The sequence below is a fragment of the Erinaceus europaeus genome, chromosome X (assembly GCF_950295315.1).
Source record: "Erinaceus europaeus chromosome X, mEriEur2.1, whole genome shotgun sequence".
Lineage (NCBI taxonomy): Eukaryota > Metazoa > Chordata > Mammalia > Eulipotyphla > Erinaceidae > Erinaceus > Erinaceus europaeus.
Window position 1 is genome coordinate 76,424,349 of NC_080185.1, and position 23,331 is coordinate 76,447,679.

The window sequence follows — 23,331 nt, forward strand, 5'->3', positions numbered from 1 at the left end:
TTGACATTTTCCAGATTTCTATAGCTGCAAATCTATAGTAATCAAGACAGTGTGGTATTGGCACAAGAAGAGACATATAGATTAAGAGAATAGAATTTAAATTACAGAAATTAAATTCTTACATTTGTGATGAATTAATTTCAAATTATTTATTGTGATTGGGTTGGGCAGTGGTGCAGCTGGTAGAGCACATACATCACCATACACAAGAACCTAGGTTCAAGACACTGGTCCCCACCTGTAACAGAAGCTTCATAAATGGTATCTCCCTCTTCCTTCTTGTTTTTTCTCTTCTCTATCCTAAAAATAAAAGGAAAGCAGGCAGTTAAATAAAAATGGTCACCAGAAGTGGGGCACCTATCCCCAGTATACCCAGATATTAGTGGGGTACTGATTCCCCAGTAATAATAACCCTACTGACAATAAAAAAGTAAATAAAATGCTTTAAATGATCTATTCCTTCAATGCAGTGGGGGGCTCGTTTTGAACCTGGGTCATATGCATAGCCAAGCAGCACACTATCCAAGTGAGCTATTTTGCTGACCCTCAATTAATTTTTTTATAAGGGTTCTAAAATATATTTAATTTGTTCTAAGACAAATTTTATCAGCTTTTATAGCAAACAGTACTGGGGCACTTTACATCCACTTTGAAAAGAATGTTGATCCCTACCTAATACCTTGTACAAAAATAAACTCAAAGTGGATTAAGTATCTAACTATAAGAAGTAAAAATACATAAGTCTTAGAGGGAAATAGAGGTAAGTCTTCATGACCATAAATCAGCCAATGGTTTCCTAGACATGTCACTTAAGGCAAAAGCAATGAAAACCTAGATAAATTGATCATCAGTGTGAAAACATTTTGTGCATCAAAGACATTGAACAAACTGAAAAGGCAGCCTAAAGAGTGAGAAAACTTTCAAATCTTATAAGGCTTTAGTGTCAGAACTATATATAGCTCTTCTTACATATTCAGCTTTCTAGCCCTATTCTCAACTCTGACACTAACTTCCCAGACAGTACTTTTAATCTACCTGCATGCTAGCTATCAGGCTCAGACAAAAATTACTAAAGTCATGAGCTACATGGAACATACCTAAAAAAGACTTCCAAGCTTCATCCCACACTAAGACCCCTAGTTTCAGTTGCCCTATTACCACCTTTGGGTGCCTGATTATGAACAATTTGCTTTATACCATACCACCTGTCAGCCACCAGTTGCAAATGCTACTATGACGCCATCCTGACCTCCCTGGGACATCACTAATATGTCCCAGAGCCACACATCTCCAGAGACTAACCACTCTAGGGAAAGATAGAAACAGGCTGGGGGTATGGATTGACCTGCCAATGTCTATGTTCAGTGGAGAAGCAATTACAGAAGGCAGACTTTCCACCTCATAAGGAATTTTAGTCCATATTCCCAGAGAGGGAAAAAGAATAAGGAAGTTTCCAATGGAGGGATGGGACATGGTACTCTGGTGGTGGGAACTGTGTGGAATTGTACCCTTCTTACCTTATAATATTATGAATTTTCGGGGTGTCTCTCTCCTTCTCCGGCAGGGTGTCCTCCAGGGGAAAGGTAACGGGCTGGTTCTTTCTCGCTCACGACAGGGGTGACACGAAGTAAAAGACACCAGGGGACTCTTAACGTGAATATAGAATCTGAGTCCTTAGAGTCCCAGAATCCTAGAGTCCGTTTATTGGCAAAGTGGACATGAGTTAAATAGAAAAGCAATGGAGGTAATTATTGTTGCAATATGACAGAAATTACAGGTTTCTTAACAGTCAGCATGCCCCTAAGGTAGGGGGTTGGTATGACAGGAATTGATGAGATACAAGACAGTTATTTTCCATAACACAAGCAACTTAATTATCCAAAGGTATTTGAGAGAAGCATAGGGGTTAAACCCGTAGGGTGAGACAGAGAGAAGATGGATATCAAAAGGCCATATAGTTTGGAATTTCTCTTGTCTGGGCTCTGAGGTGTGTGATGAAGTGTGTGATAAGGTGTGTTCTTCTGTGATCAGAAGGTGACTTTGAATAAGTGAATCTGCAGCCATGTGGCCTGCAGTTAATGGAGGGAAGTACTGGGGTATCTGTGGGCCTGAGAGTCAAGAAGGAAAGAACCAAGTCTGAGTTTCCCCCCTTATGCTCACCTCGGTTGAGAGAGACTTACCAAGAGGTTATCTTCTCAGACCTCCATCCAAAGATGGGGGTGGTTCTCCCTAAGCTCTATCAGGCTCACACATGTTCCCAACAATGAATCATTATTAAATCACTATAAAAGTTTTTAAAAAGTATTGGGGGTTAATAGTTTATAGTACTGTTGTTAACACATGGCTACAATTCCTCATCTCATCATGATAGGAGTCTGTTTTCTTTATTCAAATAGATAGGGTGGGAAGGGGGGACAGCTTCTGGTTCTATAGTACACCTATGTGGTGTCAGGACCTGAAACTGGTCTGTGTATATGGCAAGGCAGCCACCCTACCTACTGAGCTATTCCTTCAGACATACCACTTTGTTTTCTTCGTTGGGGAATTAATGGTTTACAATTGACAGTAAAATACAGTAGTTCATACACGTGTAACATTTCTCAGTTTTCCACATAACAATTCAACCCCCTCTAGGGTGCTCCTTTGCCATCATGTTCCAGGACATGAACTCCCCCCCAGCACCAGAGTCTTTTACACCGACTCCATTCCAAGTTCTGCTTTGTGTTTTCTTATTTTTCAACTTCATTTTTTTTATTTTAAGCATACAGGAAAGTGAGTCAGCTTCTATTTTTATTATTGGTGATTTGATAATAGTCCACAATATTGTGGGATAAGAGGGGTACAATTCATACAGTTCCCACCACCAGAGTGCCATATCCCGTCCCCTTCACTGGAAGATTCCCTATTCTTTATCCTTATGGGAGTATGGACCAAAGATCTCTATGGGATGCAGAAGGTGGGAGGTCTGGCTTCTGTAATTGCTTTTCCACTGGACATGGACATTGACAGGTCTATCCATACCCCTATCCTGGAATCCCACCTCCCCAGAGCCCTACCACACTAGGGAAAGATAGAGACAGGCTAGTTTAGCACAGTAGCCTGTGTAACCTCTGAGTTCCTGTCAGTCTAGGCTCACAGTTCATGATCACAGATAGAAGCATTCTAGGTTGCACTCATTTCAGGACCAGTATTTCTTGAATGCATAGTAAATTGACCCATAGTCCCTTCAGAGTGTGGGGCAGTCCTTACAATTGCTGTTCTACAGTGAAGGCAACCAATATTCTTTTTTTAAAAAAGCATCCCAGGAGTGGTGAAACTGTGCATGTAGCTCATAAAATGTATTTGAATAGATTATTCTTCAAAGAAGACATACAAATGGCTAATAAGCACATTAAAATATATTTAACATCATTAGTCATTATGGAAAAGCAAACCAAAACCATAGTAATAGGTTGCAGATGCTACTATGATTTCATCCTGAACTCCCTGGGCAGATGGCCTCACCAGTGTGTCCCAGAACCTCACCTCTCCAGGACCCTACCCCACTAGGGAAAGATAGAAACAGGCTGGGGGAATTGATTGACCTGCCAGTGCCCTTGTCCAGGGAGAAACAATTATAGAAGCCAGACTTTCCACCTTCTGTACCCCATAAGAATTTTAGTCCATACTTACAGAAAGGTAAATGTTAGTGGAAGATGACCAGGGGGCTCTGAACTCCAATTTGGAGAAAGAAGAGAGAAAGAGAAAAAGGACACTCTGAAGTAGTAGGTATAACTTAGAATGGAAGAGAAGGCAGGGCAATAGAAAAAAATGGGCAAATATATATAAGTATAGATAGATAGTTATAGAAATGATAGCCAACCCATATCTGTGATCTTGGGAGAACTAGTGCAGTTTCCAATGGAGGGAATGGGGACATAGAACTCTGGTGGAGAGGTGTGGAATTATTCTCCTCTTATCTCATAATTTTGTAAATTAATGTTAAATTACTAACAAAAGCATTAAAAACAAACCCACAATAGTATACCACTTTACAATCAACAGAATTTTTATTACTAAAAAAAAAAGATTCATTATAGCAGGTGTCAGTGAGACTATGGAGTCACTGGAACCCTCATCAACTTCTGGTGGGAGTGAAAAGTGGTGTAGCCTTTGTGGAAAAGACTCTGGTACTTCCTTTCAGGGTTAAACATATAGTTACCATGTGACTCAGCAGCCTCCCCCTTTGATGTGTACTCAAGAGAATTTAAAAGATATATTCAAAAGAAAATAATAGTTTTCATAACAGCATTGTTCATAATAGTAAAAATAAAATGGAAACAATACAAATGTCCACTGACTGAGAAATGCATCAAAAAAACCTGGTATTCCCATAGTATGTAACATGATTTAGCAATAAAAGGGAAAGATACATATGCACAACAAACACAGAGGAATTGTTAAATCATTGTACTAAATGAAAAAAAAACTAGTCAGTAAACATAATGCATAATTCAATTTATGTGAAATGCTCAGAATGGGCGAATTTATAGAAACCAAATGTAGAATTCTGGTTGCCTAGGATTGGGGTGAAAGGGTTGGAAGGAAACGGAGCATGATGGGGAATTGAACAGGGTATCATTTAGAGATTATGAAAATGTTGTAAAATTGATTGTAGTAATGGATGTAAAATTCTATAACCATGAGTAGGAACATTCCAAGCTGCCCCAATATCAGGACCCATCTTCCTCAGGTGTAGCATAGAATATGTTGTCCAGTGGTCCGGGAGGTGGCACAGTGCATAAAGCTTCAGACTCTCAAGCATGAGGTCCTGCGTTCAATCCCTGGCAGCACATGTACCGGAGTGATGTCTGGCTCTTTCTCTCTCCTATTATGTTTCTCATTAATAAATAAAATATTTAAAAAAGAATATGTTGTCCAATCTCCCTTTGGAGGATGGAACATTCTCTGCCATTGTTGATCCAAGTTGAGGGCAAAGTCCTATGGGGGTCCACAAAGGGGTTTGTTTTGTTGTTCCTGATAGAGATGACTGGTAACAATGGAGAGAGGGACTGATTCGAGGTCTAGGCCCATCATGTCTGTTTGGGAATCTCAGTACTCCCCAACTAGGGCCCCAGCTGATGGGGTGGCCTGATAGTGACTAAAGAGTCATCGTTAAAGTATGCCAGTCTCTTGTCTTTATTCAGCTTCTGCAGTACTTGCTTTGATAAGGATAGCTTTGGAGTCAGTGAGGGAAGTATAATAGGAAATAGGTGAGGAGAGTATCTAAGTCTAAGTAGACACTATTTCATTATGAACTTTATATTTACTTTTGCTTTCAGGTATATATTTTGCCCTAATTTATGGATCCATGTGGACATATGCTCTATCTCATGGGACCTGGTCAATATCTAGGTTTTGGGACTTTGTTAGGAAGTGAACCACCTGGAATGGAATTAGAGAATCCTATGACAGAAAAGGTCTCACCCAATTAATGAGGCTGAAGTGTTGACATTCCATGCCTGATGTCTCTGGACACAGTCTGAAGTGAAGCATACCAAGGTGGTACTCATTGCATTGATTAGGTTGGGATCAGCAGATGTGATATCATTTGGTATGAATTGAGAGAAGCATGCAAGAAAATGAGCCCCACTCTAGAGGTTCCAGGACTGGGGAAATATAGGCTCTATGGAGGAAGTGGGATCTACAGGGATGCGGAGGTCACATAAGCTCCTAAGCTGAATATGGGCCCCAGATCACATCAAATCAATGGGGTTTAAGGTCAACAATATTTATACACCTTTCCCATATTTGGGAGCTACTCTCTTCCCTGATCCAGCTTTCTGGTCCTTTTTCCAGCCATGGCTTCATCCCCCCAGACAGTAACTAGGATCCACCTGCATATCAGATTTCAGGCTCAGAAAAAAAATTATATAGCCACAGGCCCTTTGGAATACAACCAAAATATGCCTAGCAGCTATCTACAAAACAGAGACCACCTCCTCAACTCTTCATCTGCCCTATTCCAGCCCTTAGGTTCATGATTAGTCAACTATATGTTTGGCTTCATGTTAACTCTCTTTTCAGCCACCAGGTTCCAGATGCTAGCATGATACCAACCAGACTTCCCTGAACAGACAACTCCACCAATGTGTCCTGGAGCTCTGATTCCCCAGAACCCCACCCCACTAGGGAAAGAGAGAGTCAGGCTGGGAGTATGGATTGATCTGTCAACGCTCATGTTCATCGGGGAAGTAATTATAGAAGCCAGACCTTCCACCTTCTGCATCCCACAATGACCTTGGGTCCATACTCCCAGAGGGATAAAGAATAGGAAAGCTGTCATGGAAGGAGTTGGGATATGGAGTTCTGGTGGTGGGAATTGTGTGGAGTTGTACCCCTCTTATCCTATGATTTTGTCAATGTTTCCTTTTTATAAATAAAATAAAAAATTCTATAACCATAATAAAATTACTGAATTTCATAGTTTAAATTTTTTATTAGTGATTTAATATTGATTTAAAATTATAATATAACAGGAGTATAATTCCACACCCTTCCCTCCACCAGAGTTCTGTCTTCCTATTCCCTCCACTAGAAACTGCGCACACGTTCTCCCAAGATCACAGATATGGGTTGATCATTACTTCTCCATCTATATCTAGTTTTATATATATTTGCCAATCTTTTCTATGGTCCTGCCTTCTCTTCCTTTCTAAGTCATACCTATTACTTCTGAATGTCCTTCATTTTTTTTTTTTTCCTCTTCTCTCTCTGGGTCCTGAATTTGAGTTCAGAGCCTTCTTGTCATCATCCCCTAACATTTATCCTTCTGGAAGTATGGGTCAAAATTCTTTATGAGGAGCAGAAGGTAGAGGTGTGTGGCTTCTGTTATTGCTTCTCTGCTGGACATGGGCATTGTCAGGTTGATACATACCCCCAGCCTGTTTCTATCTTTCCCTAGTGTGAATTGCACTTTAAAAGGGCACATTTATTTATTTTTGCAAGTTCATGTGTTTTGATTCTAAGACTGTCTCTAAAAATTTGTGAGAATTATGGTGGTTGCTGTTGAGTGGGGGCAGGGGCACCAAATTTTGCTGATTTTAAAATTTTTATTATTGATCTAATAGTTACTTGCAAGATTATAAGATAGTAGGGGTGTAATTTCACACCACTTCCATCACCGAATTCCTGTGTCCCTACCTCCTCTGGTGGTAACCATCATAGTTCTCCCAATGTCATAGATACGGGTTGGCTATATATATTTCTTTTTTTTTGCTTCCAGGGTTGCTGCTCGTGCTCGGTGCCTCACCATGAATCCACTGCTCCTGGAGACCATTTTTTCCCTTTTGTTACCCTGGTTGTTTTTTTAATCGTTGTTGTGGTTATTATTATCGCTGATATTGATGTCGTTGTTGTTGGATAGGACAGAGAGAAATGGAGAAAGGAGGGGAAGACAGAGAGGGGGAGGGAAAGATAGACACCTGCAGACCTGCTTCACCTCCTGTGAAGCGACTCCCCTATAGGTGGGGAGCCGGGGGTTCGAACCGGGATCCTTACACCAGTCCTTGCGCTTTGTGTCATGTGCGCTTAACCTGCTGTGCTACTGACCGACCCCCTATATTTTCTTTTTTTCAAGTTCATGTGTTTTAGTTCTCTATATTCCATTTATGAGTGAAACCATCTCATCTTTGCCCTTCATTTCCTTACTTCACTAATCATAATCACTACCAGTTCCTTCCATTTAGTCCTGAAGAACACATTATAGTCTTTCAAAAATATTTATTTTATTTTAATGAGAGAAGTGAGAGAGAGAGAGAGATAGATAGATCAAGACCAGAATACTCCTGACCTCTGGGTTATGGTGGTGCTGGGGATTGAACCTAGGACCTTGGAGCCTCAGGCATGAAAGTCTTTTTGCACAACCATCATGCTGTTTCCCAGCCCTATTATAGTATCTTTTTTTTTTTAACTGTAGGTTAGTACTGAATATATGCCCTATGAGTCTTTTGAATTTATAAGGCTCATATTAGTGATTTTATCCCATTGCTAAAGACCTCCCTCCACTGTAAGTATTCCACATGGGATTCTTCCCACCCAGATCTTTAATTTTTTTTTTTAATCAGGAAAATGAAAAGGGACACACCAGGGGAGCATGTGAACCATTTGGGCAAAGACAGTTGGCCCCACGTAGAAGCTGATGCCCATTTTTATTCATTTCTTAGGCCCTTCACTTATTTTCTAAGTAAAATTTGAAAAAAATATATGAACACAATGAACTCTTTACCACATCAATCTGATCAGGGGCCCATGTCTATTCACATTTAGTTCAGGAGCCTGTATAACTGTTGAGTCCCTGTTAGTCTGATCTCACTGTTCCTGGTCACAGCTGGGTGTTGGGAAATTGTGCAGATGTGGTTGAACACTGGCAGTGCCCACAAACCACGATATTTCCATGCAAGTATTATTTACAGATCACCACCACATTATCCCCTCAGGGTATTGTTAATTCAGTTAAAACCATTGCAACAGTTGCTAAGGATGCTTCCCCCTTCCCGGCATGCCTTTTGCCTCTCTTCACTCCCTTTCCTAGCCAGTCCCATCCCGACTTGCCACTTCCACAATTCTCCTATAAAATTTGCTCCTGTTTGCACTTCCTCCTCTCTTCCTCTCTCTTTCCCCCTCTCTTTCCCCCCTCTCCTTTCTCTTCTGCATCCTGACCTGGAGAAGACCTGGGGAAGGGCTGGCGTACATAGCGGGAGGCGGCCATTTTGCTAGCTCCACGTGACCTAAACCCATTGTGCTCACACCCAATTCTGGAACTCCTGCATCAATAAAGAATTGTATTACCATGCTGCCACGAGTTCCGGGTCTCTTCTCTCTCCTGTGACGTGCAACCCGACAGCTGGGCACATTCTAGGCTGTATTTATTTCAGGACCAGTCTTCCTTGACTGGCAGAGTAGGCTGACCCAGACTCCCTTCAGAGAGTGGGGCAGTCCTTACCGTTGCTAGTTTATAGTAAGGGTAAAGTCCTAGAGAGGCCCACAAAAAGGCTAATGATGACATTCCTGATGAAAATAACCAGAGATGTTAAAGAGAGATATCTGTTATAGGTCTAGGCCCATAGTATCTATGGGGGAATTCAAAGATTCCCTGACTAAGAGAGGGCACAGAAATTTGCTGGTGGGTACAGTGTGGAAATATTTCCCTGCGATCGTATAATCCTGAAAAATAGTATTATTATTATTTTAAAATATTTATTTATTCTCTTTTGTTGCCCTTGCTGATTTATTTTCATAGTTATTGATGTTGTCACTGTTGGATAGGACAGAGAGAAGTGGAGAGAGGAGGAGAAGACAGAGAGGGAAGAGAAAGATAGACACCTGCAGACCTGCTTCACTGCTTGTGAAGTGACTCCCCTGCAAGTGGGGAGCCAGGGGCTCGAACTGGGATCCTTACTCTGGTCCTTGCACTTTGTGCCAAGTGCACTTAACCCGCTGTGCTACTGCCCAACTCTTGAGAAATATTATTAAATCACTGGTATGTAATGCTTTCAAAAGTATAACAAAAATATAAACAAAATAAATAAAGGGGCAACTTGAAGAAAACATCAAAATCAACAGTGGTATGTAATTCTCTCAATGAAGACAAAGCAATGGACATAAGCATGCTGTTTGAAAGAAGAAGATATATGCAAGATAATTGCAAGAAATTCAGAGAAATAATGAGGGAAATTATAGAAAATTCAATACATTGATCAGAAGGACAAAGAGTAAATGACTGAACCAGAAAAACACAGGAGAGGGGAATATCTGCAGAAGACAGACACCAAAGATTAATGTGGAGATCAGCAAGGGAAAAATCAATCCAAATCTAAGTTTACCCAGGTATATAATATTTAAAAAAGCAAAGATCAAAGACACAGAGAAGATTCTGAAGACTGCTAGAGAAAAAAGAAAGAGTCACCTGTAAGGGGAATCTCATAAAACAATAACTCTAAAGGCTGGAGAGGACTGGCAGAATATATGTAAAGTTCTGAATGGAAAGTAGTTACACCCAAGAATACTTTATCCTGCTAGGTTATTAATCAGGCTTGAAGGAGACATAAAGAGTTTTTTAGACAAACTTCAGCTGAAGGAACTCATTATCACTAAATCAGACCTACAGGAGGTACTAAAGAGACAGAAAAAATGAAAATATAGGGTCTGAATGGTAGTGTCAACCAGTAAAGCACACAAGTTACCATGTGCATGGAACCAGCTTCAAGTGCCTACCAGCCCCCCTTCAGGGAAGGTGGGTGGGAAGCTTGATGATCAGTGGAGCAGTGCTACAAGTGTTTTCTTTTTTTCTCTTTTTGCCCTAGCCCTATTTCTCTCTGTTTATATCATAATAAAAAATGACCACCAGGAGTTATAAATTCATCATTCAGGCACCAAGCCCCAGCAATAATCCTGATAAAAAAGAGAAAAAAAGACTATAGAAGGACGTCACCTGGGGGGGATAAACAAATAAAGTAAGGAAAATAATCAAAGACCAATGAAGTTTAGACTCAGAATGTAGAACTTAGAGTAACAAAGCAAGCTGCAGGCCCTTAAGGTGAAGAGCTAGTCCAGTAGATTCTGGTGAGGGAATAATGGTGCTCTGTGGTAGTGATAGTGGTGCTGAGGTAATACATTTTAAGGAGATGAGAAACTGTACTTTTAAAACACTTCCTGACTAGTAAACCAAAGTTATCTCAAAATAATAAAAACTTATACTAAAAAAAAATCTGTATAAGGAGTGCTCTCTTACAGACTGAGCTGTCTCCCAGCCCCCAAGGGGATTCTGGAAAGACAAAAGCTGAAGAAGAAAAAAATGACTGAATTCTACAAGTTAATGAAAGGTGTGGATAGGTGGGTCACAGTGGTGGTTCACAAAATCTTGGAATGTTAGAATTAGAGTGCATCTCCTAAAGTTTCTGATAAATTGATAATAAATAAAAATCTATTATTTTATTGTATGAGAGAATGAAAGAGGAGAGAAAGAGCAAGTACGTGTGAGAGAGAACCAGAGAGCACTGCTGAGCTCTGGCACAAACACTGCATTGCTACTACAAACACTACTTTTGCTAAGTTGTTTTCCAGATGGGCCCCCTGACTTTTTCATGCCTTTTTTTTAGGTGTAAAGCTCATCTGTTTTTCATCCTTCAGTGCTCTGCCTACGTCCTTGCTTAGCTTTTTTTCCTTAGCTTCCTTAGCCTTTTACAAGTTAAGAAACTTGGGGGCCAGGTGGTAGTACAGTGGGATAAGCTCACATTGTGAGAAGTGCAAGATGGTGTAAGTATCCCGGTTAGAGTCCCTGGGTCCCCACCTGCGGAGGGTTGGGGGGACCGCTTCACAAATGGTGAAGCAGGTCTGCAGGTGTCTTTCTCTCCCACTCTCTGTCTTCCCCATCTTCTCTCTATCTCTCTCTGTCCTGACAACAACAAGGTTAACAAAAATGGGAAAAATGGCCTCCAGGAGCAGTGGATTTGTAGTGTAGGCACCTAACCCCAGCAATAACCCCGGAGACAAAAAAAAAAGTTGACTTTATTTATTATTTTTTTTATTATCATTATTTTTGCCTCCGTGTCTGCACCACGAATACACTGCTCCTGGAGGCTACTTTTTCCCCTTTTGTTCCCCTTGTTGTGGTTATAATTGTTGTTGTTATTATTGTTGTTGGACAAGATAGAAATGGAGAGAGGAGGGGAAGACAGAGTTGGGGAGAAAAAGATAGACACCTGCAGACCTGCTTCACCGCTTGTGAAACTACCCCCCTGCAGGTGGGGAGCTAGGGACTCGAAGTGAGTTCCTTTCGCCAGTACTTGTGCTTTGCACCCTATGCACTTAACCCGCTTCGCTACCACTCGACCCCCTTTTCTTTATTATTTAAAAATATATATTTATTTCAATGAAAGAGAATATTGCTGTTCAGCTCTGACATGTAGTGGTGGTCTTTTTTTACATAGTTGAGTTTGTATTGATGACTTTTTTTAGATCTTTATTTATTGGATAGAGACAGTTAGAAAGCAAGAGGGAAGGAGGTGGGAAAGAGGGAGAGAGACAGAGAGACACCTTCAGCCCTGCTTCACCGCTCTAAAAGCTTTTCCCCTGCAGGTGGGGACTGGGAGGCTCCAGTCCCGGTCCCTGTGCGCTGTGACATGTGCGTTCAGTGGGGTGCGCCATTGCCTGGCCCCTGATGACTTTTTTTCCTGCATATCTACAACACCAACTTGTTGATTCACTTGATAATTGAATCAATTATCTAATCTAATGAATCAAATCATTTTCATACATAATAATATTTTTTTACTGAGTGTGAATCAAGTTTTTATTGAACACTTCCCATATACCAGACAGGAAGAGTTTAGTTCATAATTTCATCTAAGCATCACGACAGTCCTGTTAAATGTGTATTTTATATTCAGAAACTGAGGCTCAGGATTGTTAGATATTTTGCTCAAGTTCACAGTGGCCTAGTTGGGAACTTAACTCAGGTCTAACTTAAAAAAAAACAACAACCTGCACTCCTAACCAGTACAAAGTTCCTGTGTTGTGTGTTTTATTTCCCTAACTGGATTTTTAAACCTGAGGTGCGTGTGGTGGTGGTGGGGAACGAATTTTCTTTTGTTTTCTTAGTAGTTTCTTTTTTGCTACAAGAGTTGTTCTGTACATATTCAGTGCTCAACAAGTACTTACGGACTTAATTCAATTGAAGATACCAATTACTTAAATGAAGATTTGGATTTTAGACAAAATCCTGGGTAACACATTCATAATTATTACTTTTATGGAAACAAGGATATTTGGGTCCATCCTTAATCTCAGAGACGTCATATGTTTTCTTTTCTTTCTTTTTTAAAAACATTTTATTTATTTATTCATGAGAAATGATAGGAGAGAGAAAAAACCAGACATCACTCTGGTACATGTGCTGCTGGGGATTGAACTCAGGACCTCATGCTTGAGAGTCCAATGCCCTATCAAGTGTGCCACCTCCCAGACCACACTTCATATGCTTTCTAGCCTTATTCTATTATGACTAAATCTGATCACAATTTTCAACGTAAAAAACCAGACTACTCCCAGAGTAGTCAGGGAGGTGACTCAGTAGTAGGACTTGCAAATGTGAGGTCCTATGCCCGATGCCTGGCACCACAGACATGAAAGGGATGCTTAGATTCTGTAATGAAGCAAGACTGCCTGCAAGTCTGGAAACTGGCATTTCCAGTCTCCAAACCTAAAAAACAAGAGATGAGCCAGCCAGACTTCAGACCTGGGAACTGTTACTTTCAATCTCACCTAAAACACTTGGGAAACAATAGGTGGTTCACAGAAAAGGAGCCCGGAACTCCCCATGGATGGGGGTGAGAGTGGAGAAGGGGATACTCGGAAAAAAAAGGAATTACAACACCTGCTAGTTTGGGAATGGATATTTACAAGAATTACAAAGGCTTCTCTGTAGGAAATGGACCTTTCAACCTCCACTCCTGAAAACAATGAGCAGTAATTTACATAGGACAAAGAATGGACTTGGCAGACCTGCCAGACTGCACGTGGCAGATACCTGGAATACCTTTAAAAAGAAATACAGAAGGACACTTGGGGGTAGATTTGGGATGAAATACCCCCCAAAAAGACATTTTTCTCTCTCTTTTTGTTTTCCTTTTCTTTCTTTTTTCTCCTTCATCTCTGGCTTATGGTGGTGTAGGGGGTTGGGTCTAGGACCTCAGAATTTCAAGTCTTTTTGTATAGCCATTATGCTATCTCCCCTGGCTCCTTCCACCTTTTTTTTTTTTTTTAATGAAGCATTTTTCCTAACACAATTTGGTTATGGGGCTATTAATGGCAATGTGCAGGGTTGGGGAACTAGCTCATTTGGATATGTGGGCTACCCAGAATGGAACAAGGCCTCCACCACATTGTGATCTTTCCCCCTTTGCTTCTGTCCTTGTTTCTAACTGAAAAAAAAAAATTAAAGGGTAATGGGCAGAAGAATCTAGTGAAGCTTATATTTTTGACTCTATTTTAATCCTCCTCATCCACCAAACAAATAATAAAAATGAATAATTAAAACCTTTAAAATTATCTGTGTGCATCATCTTTCTTTTTTTTTTTTTATGGCTGCATTGGAAAACACAGTGAAGGATAACTGCTGAGGAGCTGGAGTTAGATGGCCGGTCCAGATCTCGGTAAAGATTTCAGGGGTGAGGGCAAAGAATGCTAAAGGGAACATGAAGAGTCTCCTGAAGATGTCTTTCTTCATCTCTCACTCTCAGCCTTCACCCCGACCAGTCAGCCACTGATTATATCAGCACACAAAGGTAGAAAATTCCATGGGGTCTCTGGGCTGGAGGCCTCTTAGCCTCTTATTGTCTTGCTAATAGAGGAGAGAACTGGAACAAGCTGCCCTCTCCGCCCCCCCCCCCCCCGCAACTCATTTATCCTCCTCCTCCTAGCTCTCTGGTTTTGGTACTGCAAATGCGAAGCAGTCTCAGGCCTCACGCAATTCCTTCTCTAAGCCATGGAATCTGTGTTAGATGAGTGAGTGAGTGAATGCATGCTTGCGCGTGTGTGTGTGTGTGTGTTAGAGAGAGATAGAGAGAGAAAAGATTGGGGTGGGATCCCATGACGTTACAGGCCCCGCCTCCTAGTGTATATAAGGCGCACTTGGCGCGCAGTGACCCCAGGCAGCAGCTTTGAAGCCTGAGCAACAGAATTTGGCAGCTCCTACCTAACTCCCTTTAACCCATCCTTTCCGAGCCCCATCCAGGACTCTCTGCCCCCTGAACTTATTACAGCTCTCCGGTAAGCCTTGGGGGCCCACACTTGTATGGCGGGGGGTGGTGGTGGTGGTCAGGTGTCTAGGATTCTGCAATTGCATCAACGCAGCCATGACCTGTTGCTGTCAAGAGTCCGTCTCCCCTCACCCTCCCCCCACCACCCCTGGAGTCCAGGCTTCCATCTCCGCCTTAGCCCTCCCTCCCTGACCATTTCTAGATGCGGGGCATAAGAATCTGGTAGTCTGTTTGGAGGCTTAGGGCGGAACCGCAACTATTTGGTGCGAGCAGTTTGGGGCTTCTCTGGGGCTCCTATTGGGGCTTGCTCCAAATCTTTCAATGTGGAAGCCCCGGCTTCACTGTTGGTGCTTTCTGGCTGATCTAGAGGGGCGGGAAGAAGTGGGGGACATTTCTTACTCCTCTGGGCTACTCAAAGCCTGTGGTGCCGTGTGGGTTTAGTGACTAGGGATGGAATTGAGTCTTTGCTTACTTCGGATCTCCTGCTCAAATCAGCAGGCTTATTTGAAAACCCCGGGGGTGATCACTAAAAAGCAACTTGGATATTGTGTGTGTGTGTGCACGCGTGAGTGTGAGTGTGCATGTGTGTGTGTGTGTGTGTGTGTGTGTGTGTGTGTGTAGTGTCTCACTAGAGATTTTGGCCCCCTAGGCTGAGTTCCGTTTAATTCCCAAGGAGCCAGCACTTCTTGGCCCTTTGGTTGAGATCAAGTGTAGTATCTGTTTTTTACCAGTTAATCTCCCAAAGGCAGAGAGCAGACACGAATTTGGTTCCATGGTACCAGGTTTGGAGTCCACGATAAACCATAGTTTCCTTACCAGAAACAGAAGAGATTGCTACTGATTTGGCACCTACTATGTGTCAGGCCATCATATTATAAGGGGCTTTGACATACCTTTTCTGAAATGAGATCTCCAACAAACCTGCAATGTGTTTGTTGCTCCTACTTGCAAAGGAAAAAACTTTTTTTAAATTTTAGACAGAGACAAAAAGGCAGAGAGAGTCTGTAGTACCAATGCTGCCTTCAGTGTGGTGGTGGGGGTGGCAGGCTCAAACTTGGGCCATGTGCATTGCAAAACAGAACACTATCCAAGTGAGCTATTTTTCTGGCCCCCAAAGGAAGCAATTAAACTTGCTAAACTTTGTCTCTTCATTACCCTTCACCTCCCATAGTTCATTTGCTTAGTGGGCTTGATTTTATAATTCATTCTTTAAAGTTTAGTAATGAGTTCCCCTCCTCCTCCTTTTATTCCTCTACTTCTGCCACTTCTTTCTCTTCTTTGAAAGAAACACACACACACACACACACACACACACACACACACACACATGCTTACTTGAGTGCTGTGGGGACCAGCCTTGAACCTGGGTTGCACACAGTGATGGTCCCTTTTAACAAAGATCTTTTGTCTTGTTTTTCATCAGATCTTCAATTTTAGCTACAATGCTGTGGCAGGCACTTCGTAGATTTGGTCAAAAGCTGGTACGCAGACGCACATTGGAGCAAGGCATGACTGAGACTCGCCTTGCCAGATGCCTGAGCACTCTGGACTTAGTGGCCTTGGGTGTGGGCAGCACCTTGGGTGCAGGTGTGTATGTTCTGGCTGGCGAGGTGGCCAAAGAGAAAGCAGGGCCATCTATAGTGATCTGCTTCCTGGTGGCCGCCTTATCTTCTGTGTTGGCTGGGCTGTGCTATGCGGAGTTTGGTGCTCGGGTCCCCCGTTCTGGTTCTGCATATCTCTACAGTTATGTCACTGTGGGGGAACTATGGGCATTTACGACTGGCTGGAACCTCATCCTCTCCTACATCATAGGTGAGATGGTGGAGTAGGGGAGGGAAGTTGTACAGCTAGTGAAAAGGTTTTGAGAAAATCTGGGTGAAATGGTGAAACATAAGATGTTCATTCTTCTTCGTCATTCCCCTAAATATGTGTCTGTTGGGGGATTGGAATGGTTGAAGTGAGGAGAAACTTGTGTAATATTTGCCTTTGTCCTAGTTTTCCTCATCAAAAAATAAGCAAAACTCACCAACATTTTTCAAAAGAGAGAAAGTACAGCAACAAAAAAGTGATTAGTGGTTCTTGTAAGAATTGATGTGGGGGAAGGAAAGATGAGAAGAGAGGAGACTTGATGCCATGTTTCTTTCTCCCTTTATTCCCTCAGGTACAGCCAGTGTGGCCAGGGCCTGGAGCTTAGCTTTTGACAACCTGATTGGGAACCAAATATCTCATGCCCTGCAGAAGAGCCTCTCCTTGCATGTGCCCCATCTTCTTGCAAAATATCCAGATGTCTTTGCTATGGCCCTTGTGTTGTTGCTTACTGGTGAGGCCAGGGTCAAGGATAATAATGAGGGGGGTGAGGCTAGGAGAGGGCAGGCTTGAGAAGAGCCTGATGGAGGTGATAATAGTAAGAAAAGAAGAGAAGCTGGGAAGGAATTGTCTCAGAGCCCTGAATACCTCTCTCTCCCCATAGGATTGCTGGCTCTAGGGGCTAGTGAGTCAGCCCTGGTTACCAAAGTGTTCACAGGGGTCAACCTTTTGGTTCTTGGTTTTGTCATCGTCTCTGGCTTCATTAAGGGGGACCTGCACAACTGGAGGCTCAAAAAAGAAGACTATGAAATGGCTAAGGCAGAACTCAACAACACTCAGAGGTTAGGAGATTCACTTTCAGGAGACACAGAGCTAGGGACATGATGGGAAGCAGGGAGTCACAGTGAAAAGATTCTATCAGTACATTGGAAGTGGGGAGGAATGGGAATCTAGACCTTGAAGACCTAGATAAACAGATTGGCAGTAAGAAAGAAAGGAGTGGGGTTGACTGAACAAATCTTTTTTCTTTCTTTATTTTTTCCCCTTCTACTTTAGCTTGGGCCCTCTAGGTGCTGGAGGATTTGTACCTTTTGGCTTTCAGGGGATTCTCCGTGGATCAGCCACCTGTTTCTATGCATTTGTTGGTTTTGACTGTATTGCAACCACTGGTAATAGTCATTCTCTTCTGCCCCAGGATTTGGGAATAACATGTATTTAGGTTGCATGCAGATTTGGGGGTGATTAAGAAGGGAGCCTGCTTCCCTGCTTCAGAGCCTTGTACCTTTTCCTATAGGGGAAGAGGCCCAGAATCCTCAACATTCCATCCCCATGGGCATTGTGATCTCACTGTCTGTCTGCTTTTTGGCGTATTTTGGTGTCTCTTCGGCACTCACACTCATGATGCCTTACTACCAGCTACTACCTGAGAGCCCCTTGCCTGAGGCATTTCTTCATGTTGGATGGGGCCCTGCCCGCTACATTGTAGCTGTTGGCTCACTCTGTGCTCTTTCTACCAGGTCAGTGTCAAATGTTTGCTCTCTGTTGTCAAAGTCTACAGATTATGCCATTCAGTACCATACAGTACCCCTTCCAAGGGCTGTGAGGGGAAGGTGGAACCACTTTGACTGCACAGGTCTGGGGAAATAGTCCTGCCAACTCATACCACTTTGGTCCTCCTTCTCTCCAGTCTCTTGGGCTCTATGTTCCCTATGCCTCGGATCATCTATGCAATGGCAGAAGATGGCCTTCTGTTTCGTTTCCTTGCCCACATCCACACTGGCACACGTACACCCATAATTGCGACTATGGTCTCTGGTATTATTGCAGGTGAAAAAATGTCTGTTTTCCTTCTTCTAGATGTTTCACCAACTCCGTTAACTTTGCTCCTGGTCTCACTTCCTATTTTCTGTCTATCAATTTTAGCATTCATGGCATTCCTCTTTGAACTTACCGATCTTGTGGACCTCATGTCAATAGGGACCCTGCTTGCTTACTCCCTGGTGGCTATTTGTGTCCTCATCCTCAGGTAAGATTCCCTTTTGCCACTTACTGCAATTTGAGTTTTTATTCTTGGATAAGATGTGATAGGGGATCTGCTTCCCTTTTCTTTCCTGCCTTCATCCTTCTGACTCTTCTTGAAAAACTTGGGCAAACTCTCCCTTTAAAAAGGGCTTCTACACTTAATGGTGATAAGAAACCTAAGCTATTGAGAGGATAATAAAGTGGGTAAAGTTTGTTCTTAATACTATGTTCTAACTGTTGTCTCAGATATCAGCCTGACCAGGAGATGAAGAACGTAGATGAAGTGGAGTTGCAGGAGGAAATTATATATGAAACAGAGACGCTGACCCTGCAGGGACTCTTTTGTCCACTCAACTCCATCCCCACACCACTTTCTGGCCATGTTGTCTATGTTTGTTCCTCACTGCTTGGTAAGCAATGATATTTTTAATCTGGGATGACTCTGAGGTTAGCATAATGATTGGGCTGGAGGCAAGGATAATATGGCATTTTATGTCCAGGTAAGAACTTAGAAGAGTGGTGATTCTCTTAAAATTGGGGCACATGCTGTCTTAACATGGTGATCTCAAGAGTTGAATTTAATATTTCTCAACTTAACTCTTGAAGCTCTACTGCTGACTATTCTTGGCCTGGTGCTGGCTCAGTGGTCAAGTCCACTGCTTTCTGGAGACCCAGTGTGGGTTGCAACAGTTGTACTACTCCTTATGCTCATTGTTGGTATCATTGGAGTCATTTGGAAACAGCCACAAAGTTCTACTCCTCTTCACTTTAAGGTAAGTCACTTCTATCTTCCCATTCAACTCATCTTGGGAGTTGGCTCTAGATACCTTTTGGCATTAAAGGATTCATAGATAAGAAAGATGCTTAGACCAGCAACTTTTCTCTGTCTTTAATTCCTTTTTTCGCTACATTTCCCCAAACTCTACATATTCCTGAAGTCCTATATACTAAATGAGTGGGCTCTGAAGTAGACAGTATGAGTAGAAATTTAACTCTCCTTTGACTAGCTTGGGTAGATTACAGACCTTTTTCTGGGTCACCTTGTGGTATGGCAACCAAGTTTTTGCTTTTTTTCTAGGTCCCTGCTTTGCCTTTCCTGCCACTAGTGAGCATTTTTGTGAATCTTTACCTTATGATGCAGATGACAGCTGGCACCTGGGCCCGATTTGGGGTCTGGATGCTGATTGGTAGGTATTCACTTGGGAAGAGTATGTCTCTTTGGTGTCCTATACTGACTCCTTTCCCTCTTGGTCTTGAGTAGAAGACTTAGAAGCCTTTATAGGCCCTCATTTCCCCACCTCACAGCTACCTTTCCCTCCTAGGATTTGCTATCTACTTCGGCTATGGAATCCAGCACAGCCAGGAAGAGATTAAGAAAGATCAACCTTCATTCAAATCAAGGGCTCAAACTGTAGACCTTGATCTCAGTAGTCCCTGAGAACACTTACTGTGACATTATCATACTCAATATTGTCTATCCCCTCCCCCGCACAATAATGGAGAGTATTACTGACTCTCCAGAGAGTGAGACCTCCCACGGTATGTTGATAGAAGAACACCAGTAAAGCTTATATTTATTGTAGATAACTCTTTACTGTTTCTCATTTATATATTTTAAACATAACTACTTTTCAATTGTGTCTATAGCTGTTAACTGCCTTTTAGAACATTATTAAAAGAAACTAAAATAAATAAATAAATAAATAAATAAATAAATAAACCATGTCCTATTCTTTGCTTACTAGTGATGATGTGGAAGACGCCTGACTTTCAGTGTGGAGAGTTTCAGAGAAATATGGTTGTTTGCTTCAGCCAACATAAACGTATCTGGTGCTTGTATGTGCAACTTGTTCAGGGTTTGAGGAGGGTGGTGCAAGTAGCCATTTCATCTACTCATATGTAAAGGGACAGTCTTGAGCTATTTTTCTGCCTTACTCTATACTAGGGAATAGACTTTGAGTAAGTAGATAGCAATACTGTCCCTGGGATTTGGGGGTGCACTCTGATTTCAGTACTGCATTGGCCAGGGCCTACACTGAGACCATTGTCTTCTGTTCCACCCCTTTGAGTTGGACAAGTCCCAGATTCCTGTGACTGCCTGGGCAACAGAAATTTTGGCTGGGGTATTTGACGTTTCTGGGAGAAAGTCTAGACAATAGGGGAGATTGAGTAAAGGACTGTATATATACTGATGGCTACAAAAGTAGTAAGCAAACAGAGGCCAGAACTCTGGTCAGATCAGTAACTACCTATTCATTTCACCAACAAATGTAGTATTCCTATAAATTACTAGTTTCCATGGGGGTGCTGGGCATATAAACAAGGAACTCATAACCTAGGGGTGGAAGCCAACAGGTAAATGTGAAACAATGATTTATACATATTAATTTTTTGAGGTATAAAGTTTTGGGTAAAAATATATGCTATGGGTTTATAAAGTTACATGATCAGGGTCATTAGAATGACAGATCCATTCTGTTCATTGTGCTCTATGCTTCTTAACCACTGTGCAACACTAATCTCTGTAGTTAGGGGGACATTGGGCAAAGTACTTCAGGGTTTTTGATCAGCTGGATGTAGGTGTCAAAAAAAGACTGAGTGACTTTAGATTTTTATGTGAAATTTCTGGGTGGGTGGTCAAAGTATTAGCCAAGACAGAAAACATAAGAGGAAAAATATTTAGGCAAAAGTGAATTCATTCAGTTTCTTTTTTAAAATCAACACCTGGATTTTTTGTTGATTCATTGTTCCCAGTGGCTACTCCCCTGTTTTTTTCTTTTATTTGATAGGATGGGGAAATTGAGAGAGGGAAGAGTGAGAGCCGCAGCACCGATTCACCACTCATGAAGGTAGGGGCTGCGAGCTTGAACCTGGGTCCTTGTGCATGACAATGTGTGTGCTCAATCAGGTGCACTGCTACCTGAACCTCAAATTCAGTTTAAAATATGCCAAACTTATAAGCATATATAGGAGTCTAGCCACAGATAGGCATGGAAATACATTATTAACAGGAACTTGGAGCTAGACTTGAGTTCTGGGCTAAAGTTCTAGACAGGAGCGTCAACAACTCAGATGTTTGTATATGTGGTGGAAGCTGTATGGGGGGGGCTGATGATTCCTTGGGGATCAAGTAAAATACAAAGAAAAAGATTTTGCTGCACAAATTACTAAAAAAATTATATACAAATAGCTCTTAGAACTCAATAAGGAGATGAATAAGCTGATAGAAAAATGAGTAAAGGATAAACTTTTCAGAGATAATATATATATAAAAAAACCAGCAGACCATGAGGGGTGGATGGTAGTGCAGCAGGTTAAGCCTACTTGGCATGAAGCACAAGGACCAGCGTAAGGATCCCAGTTTGAGCCCTTGATTCCCCAGCAGCGGGACACTTCATGGTAGTGAAGCAGGTCTGCAGGTGTCTGTCTTTGTCTCCTCCTCTCTATCTCCCCATCTCTCTCAATTTCTCTCTGCCATATACAACAACAGCAATGACAACAATAATAATAACAAGGGTAACAAAATGGGAAAAATGGCCTCCTGGAGCAGTGGATTCATAGTGCAGGCACCGAACCCCAGCAATAACCCTGAAGGCAAATAAATAAATAAATAAATAAATAAAAACAGACCACGGAGATAGCTCAACTTATTAGAATGCTGACATGCTGACTTGCATGCCAGAAGCCCCAGAGATAACAGGTTCAATTCCCTGAGACACCTTATGCCAGAGCTGAGCAGTGCTCTTGTCCTTCCTCTCTCTCTCCTCTCATTCCTTCTTAATACGCTTTTGTTTGTTTTATCACCACCAGGGCTATTGCTGGAACTCAGTGCCAGCTATATGAATCAATTGCTCCCTGTGGCCATTTCTTAAATTTAGTTTTTAATAGGGTAAGGAAGAGAGAAATTGAGAGGGGAAGGAGCGAAAGAGAGAGAAAAAGAGACACTTGCAGACCTACTTCACTGCTCTTGAACCATCCAACCTACAAGTGGGGAGTGAGGGCTTGAACTTTGTTCCTTGAGTATGATAATGTGTATGTTTAACTGGGTGCACCACCACCTGTCCCCTCACAATACATTTTAAAAAGAAAAAGCCAAACATACTTATTAAAGAAATACAAATCAAAAAACCCCATAATTTTTCAGTTCTTTATAGACTGGCAGGAAAATATTTAATGACTAAATGTAGGCAGTAAGGGTAAGCAGACACTATTATGCCTGATGGAGATGTATATGCATGTAACTTAGGTAGATGGTAACTTGATAATACATGGATTAAAAATATTTTTTTTTGGCTGGGGAGACAGCAAAAGACTCATGCCTGAGGCTCTGAGGTCCCAGGTTCAATCCCCAGCACCACCATAAGCCAGAGCTGAGCAGTGCACTAGTGTTTCTCTCTGTATCTGTCTCATTAAAATAAATATTTCTTTTGATCTGACAATTGCCCTAGTAGGAATTTTAAAATATGTAAGAATACTGACTTTGTGATGGTCTTTATAAGAGCATAAAACCTGGAAACTAAGGTGTACCAGCAAGGAACCATTAATAGATAAGTTTTAATGTATTAATTTGGCAAGACATTTATACAGTTATAAAAAAGTAAGATACAGTTACATGTTCCAGGGCCAGCAAAATTGCTCACTTGGATAGTGTGCTGCCATTTGTTTGTTTAATTAATTAATTATTTAAAATATTTATTTTCTCTTT

General features: G+C 41.8%; 1 protein-coding gene and 1 pseudogene across 2 annotated transcripts; both read left to right on the plus strand.

The window, feature by feature from the left end:
- The first annotated feature begins 14,630 nt into the window (after window positions 1-14,630).
- On the plus strand, window positions 14,631-20,319 carry SLC7A3 (solute carrier family 7 member 3). Of its 2 annotated transcripts, none has more exons than XM_007535958.3 (12): window positions 14,631-14,808; window positions 16,222-16,610; window positions 16,960-17,118; window positions 17,269-17,446; window positions 17,661-17,773; window positions 17,899-18,121; window positions 18,292-18,431; window positions 18,528-18,630; window positions 18,873-19,036; window positions 19,233-19,399; window positions 19,705-19,813; window positions 19,949-20,319. In XM_007535958.3, exons 2-12 carry the CDS (start codon window positions 16,241-16,243, stop codon window positions 20,062-20,064), a joined length of 1,842 nt encoding a protein of 613 aa, XP_007536020.1. In that variant the 5' UTR covers window positions 14,631-14,808; window positions 16,222-16,240; the 3' UTR covers window positions 20,065-20,319. The 2 variants fall into 2 exon arrangements, with proteins under 2 accessions (XP_007536020.1, XP_016049303.1); XM_016193817.2 differs by having other exon boundaries at window positions 14,635-14,808; window positions 16,222-16,385; window positions 19,949-20,318.
- LOC132535966 (U2 spliceosomal RNA) lies at window positions 15,477-15,696 on the plus strand (annotated as a pseudogene).
- Window positions 20,320-23,331: the final 3,012 nt, after the last annotated feature.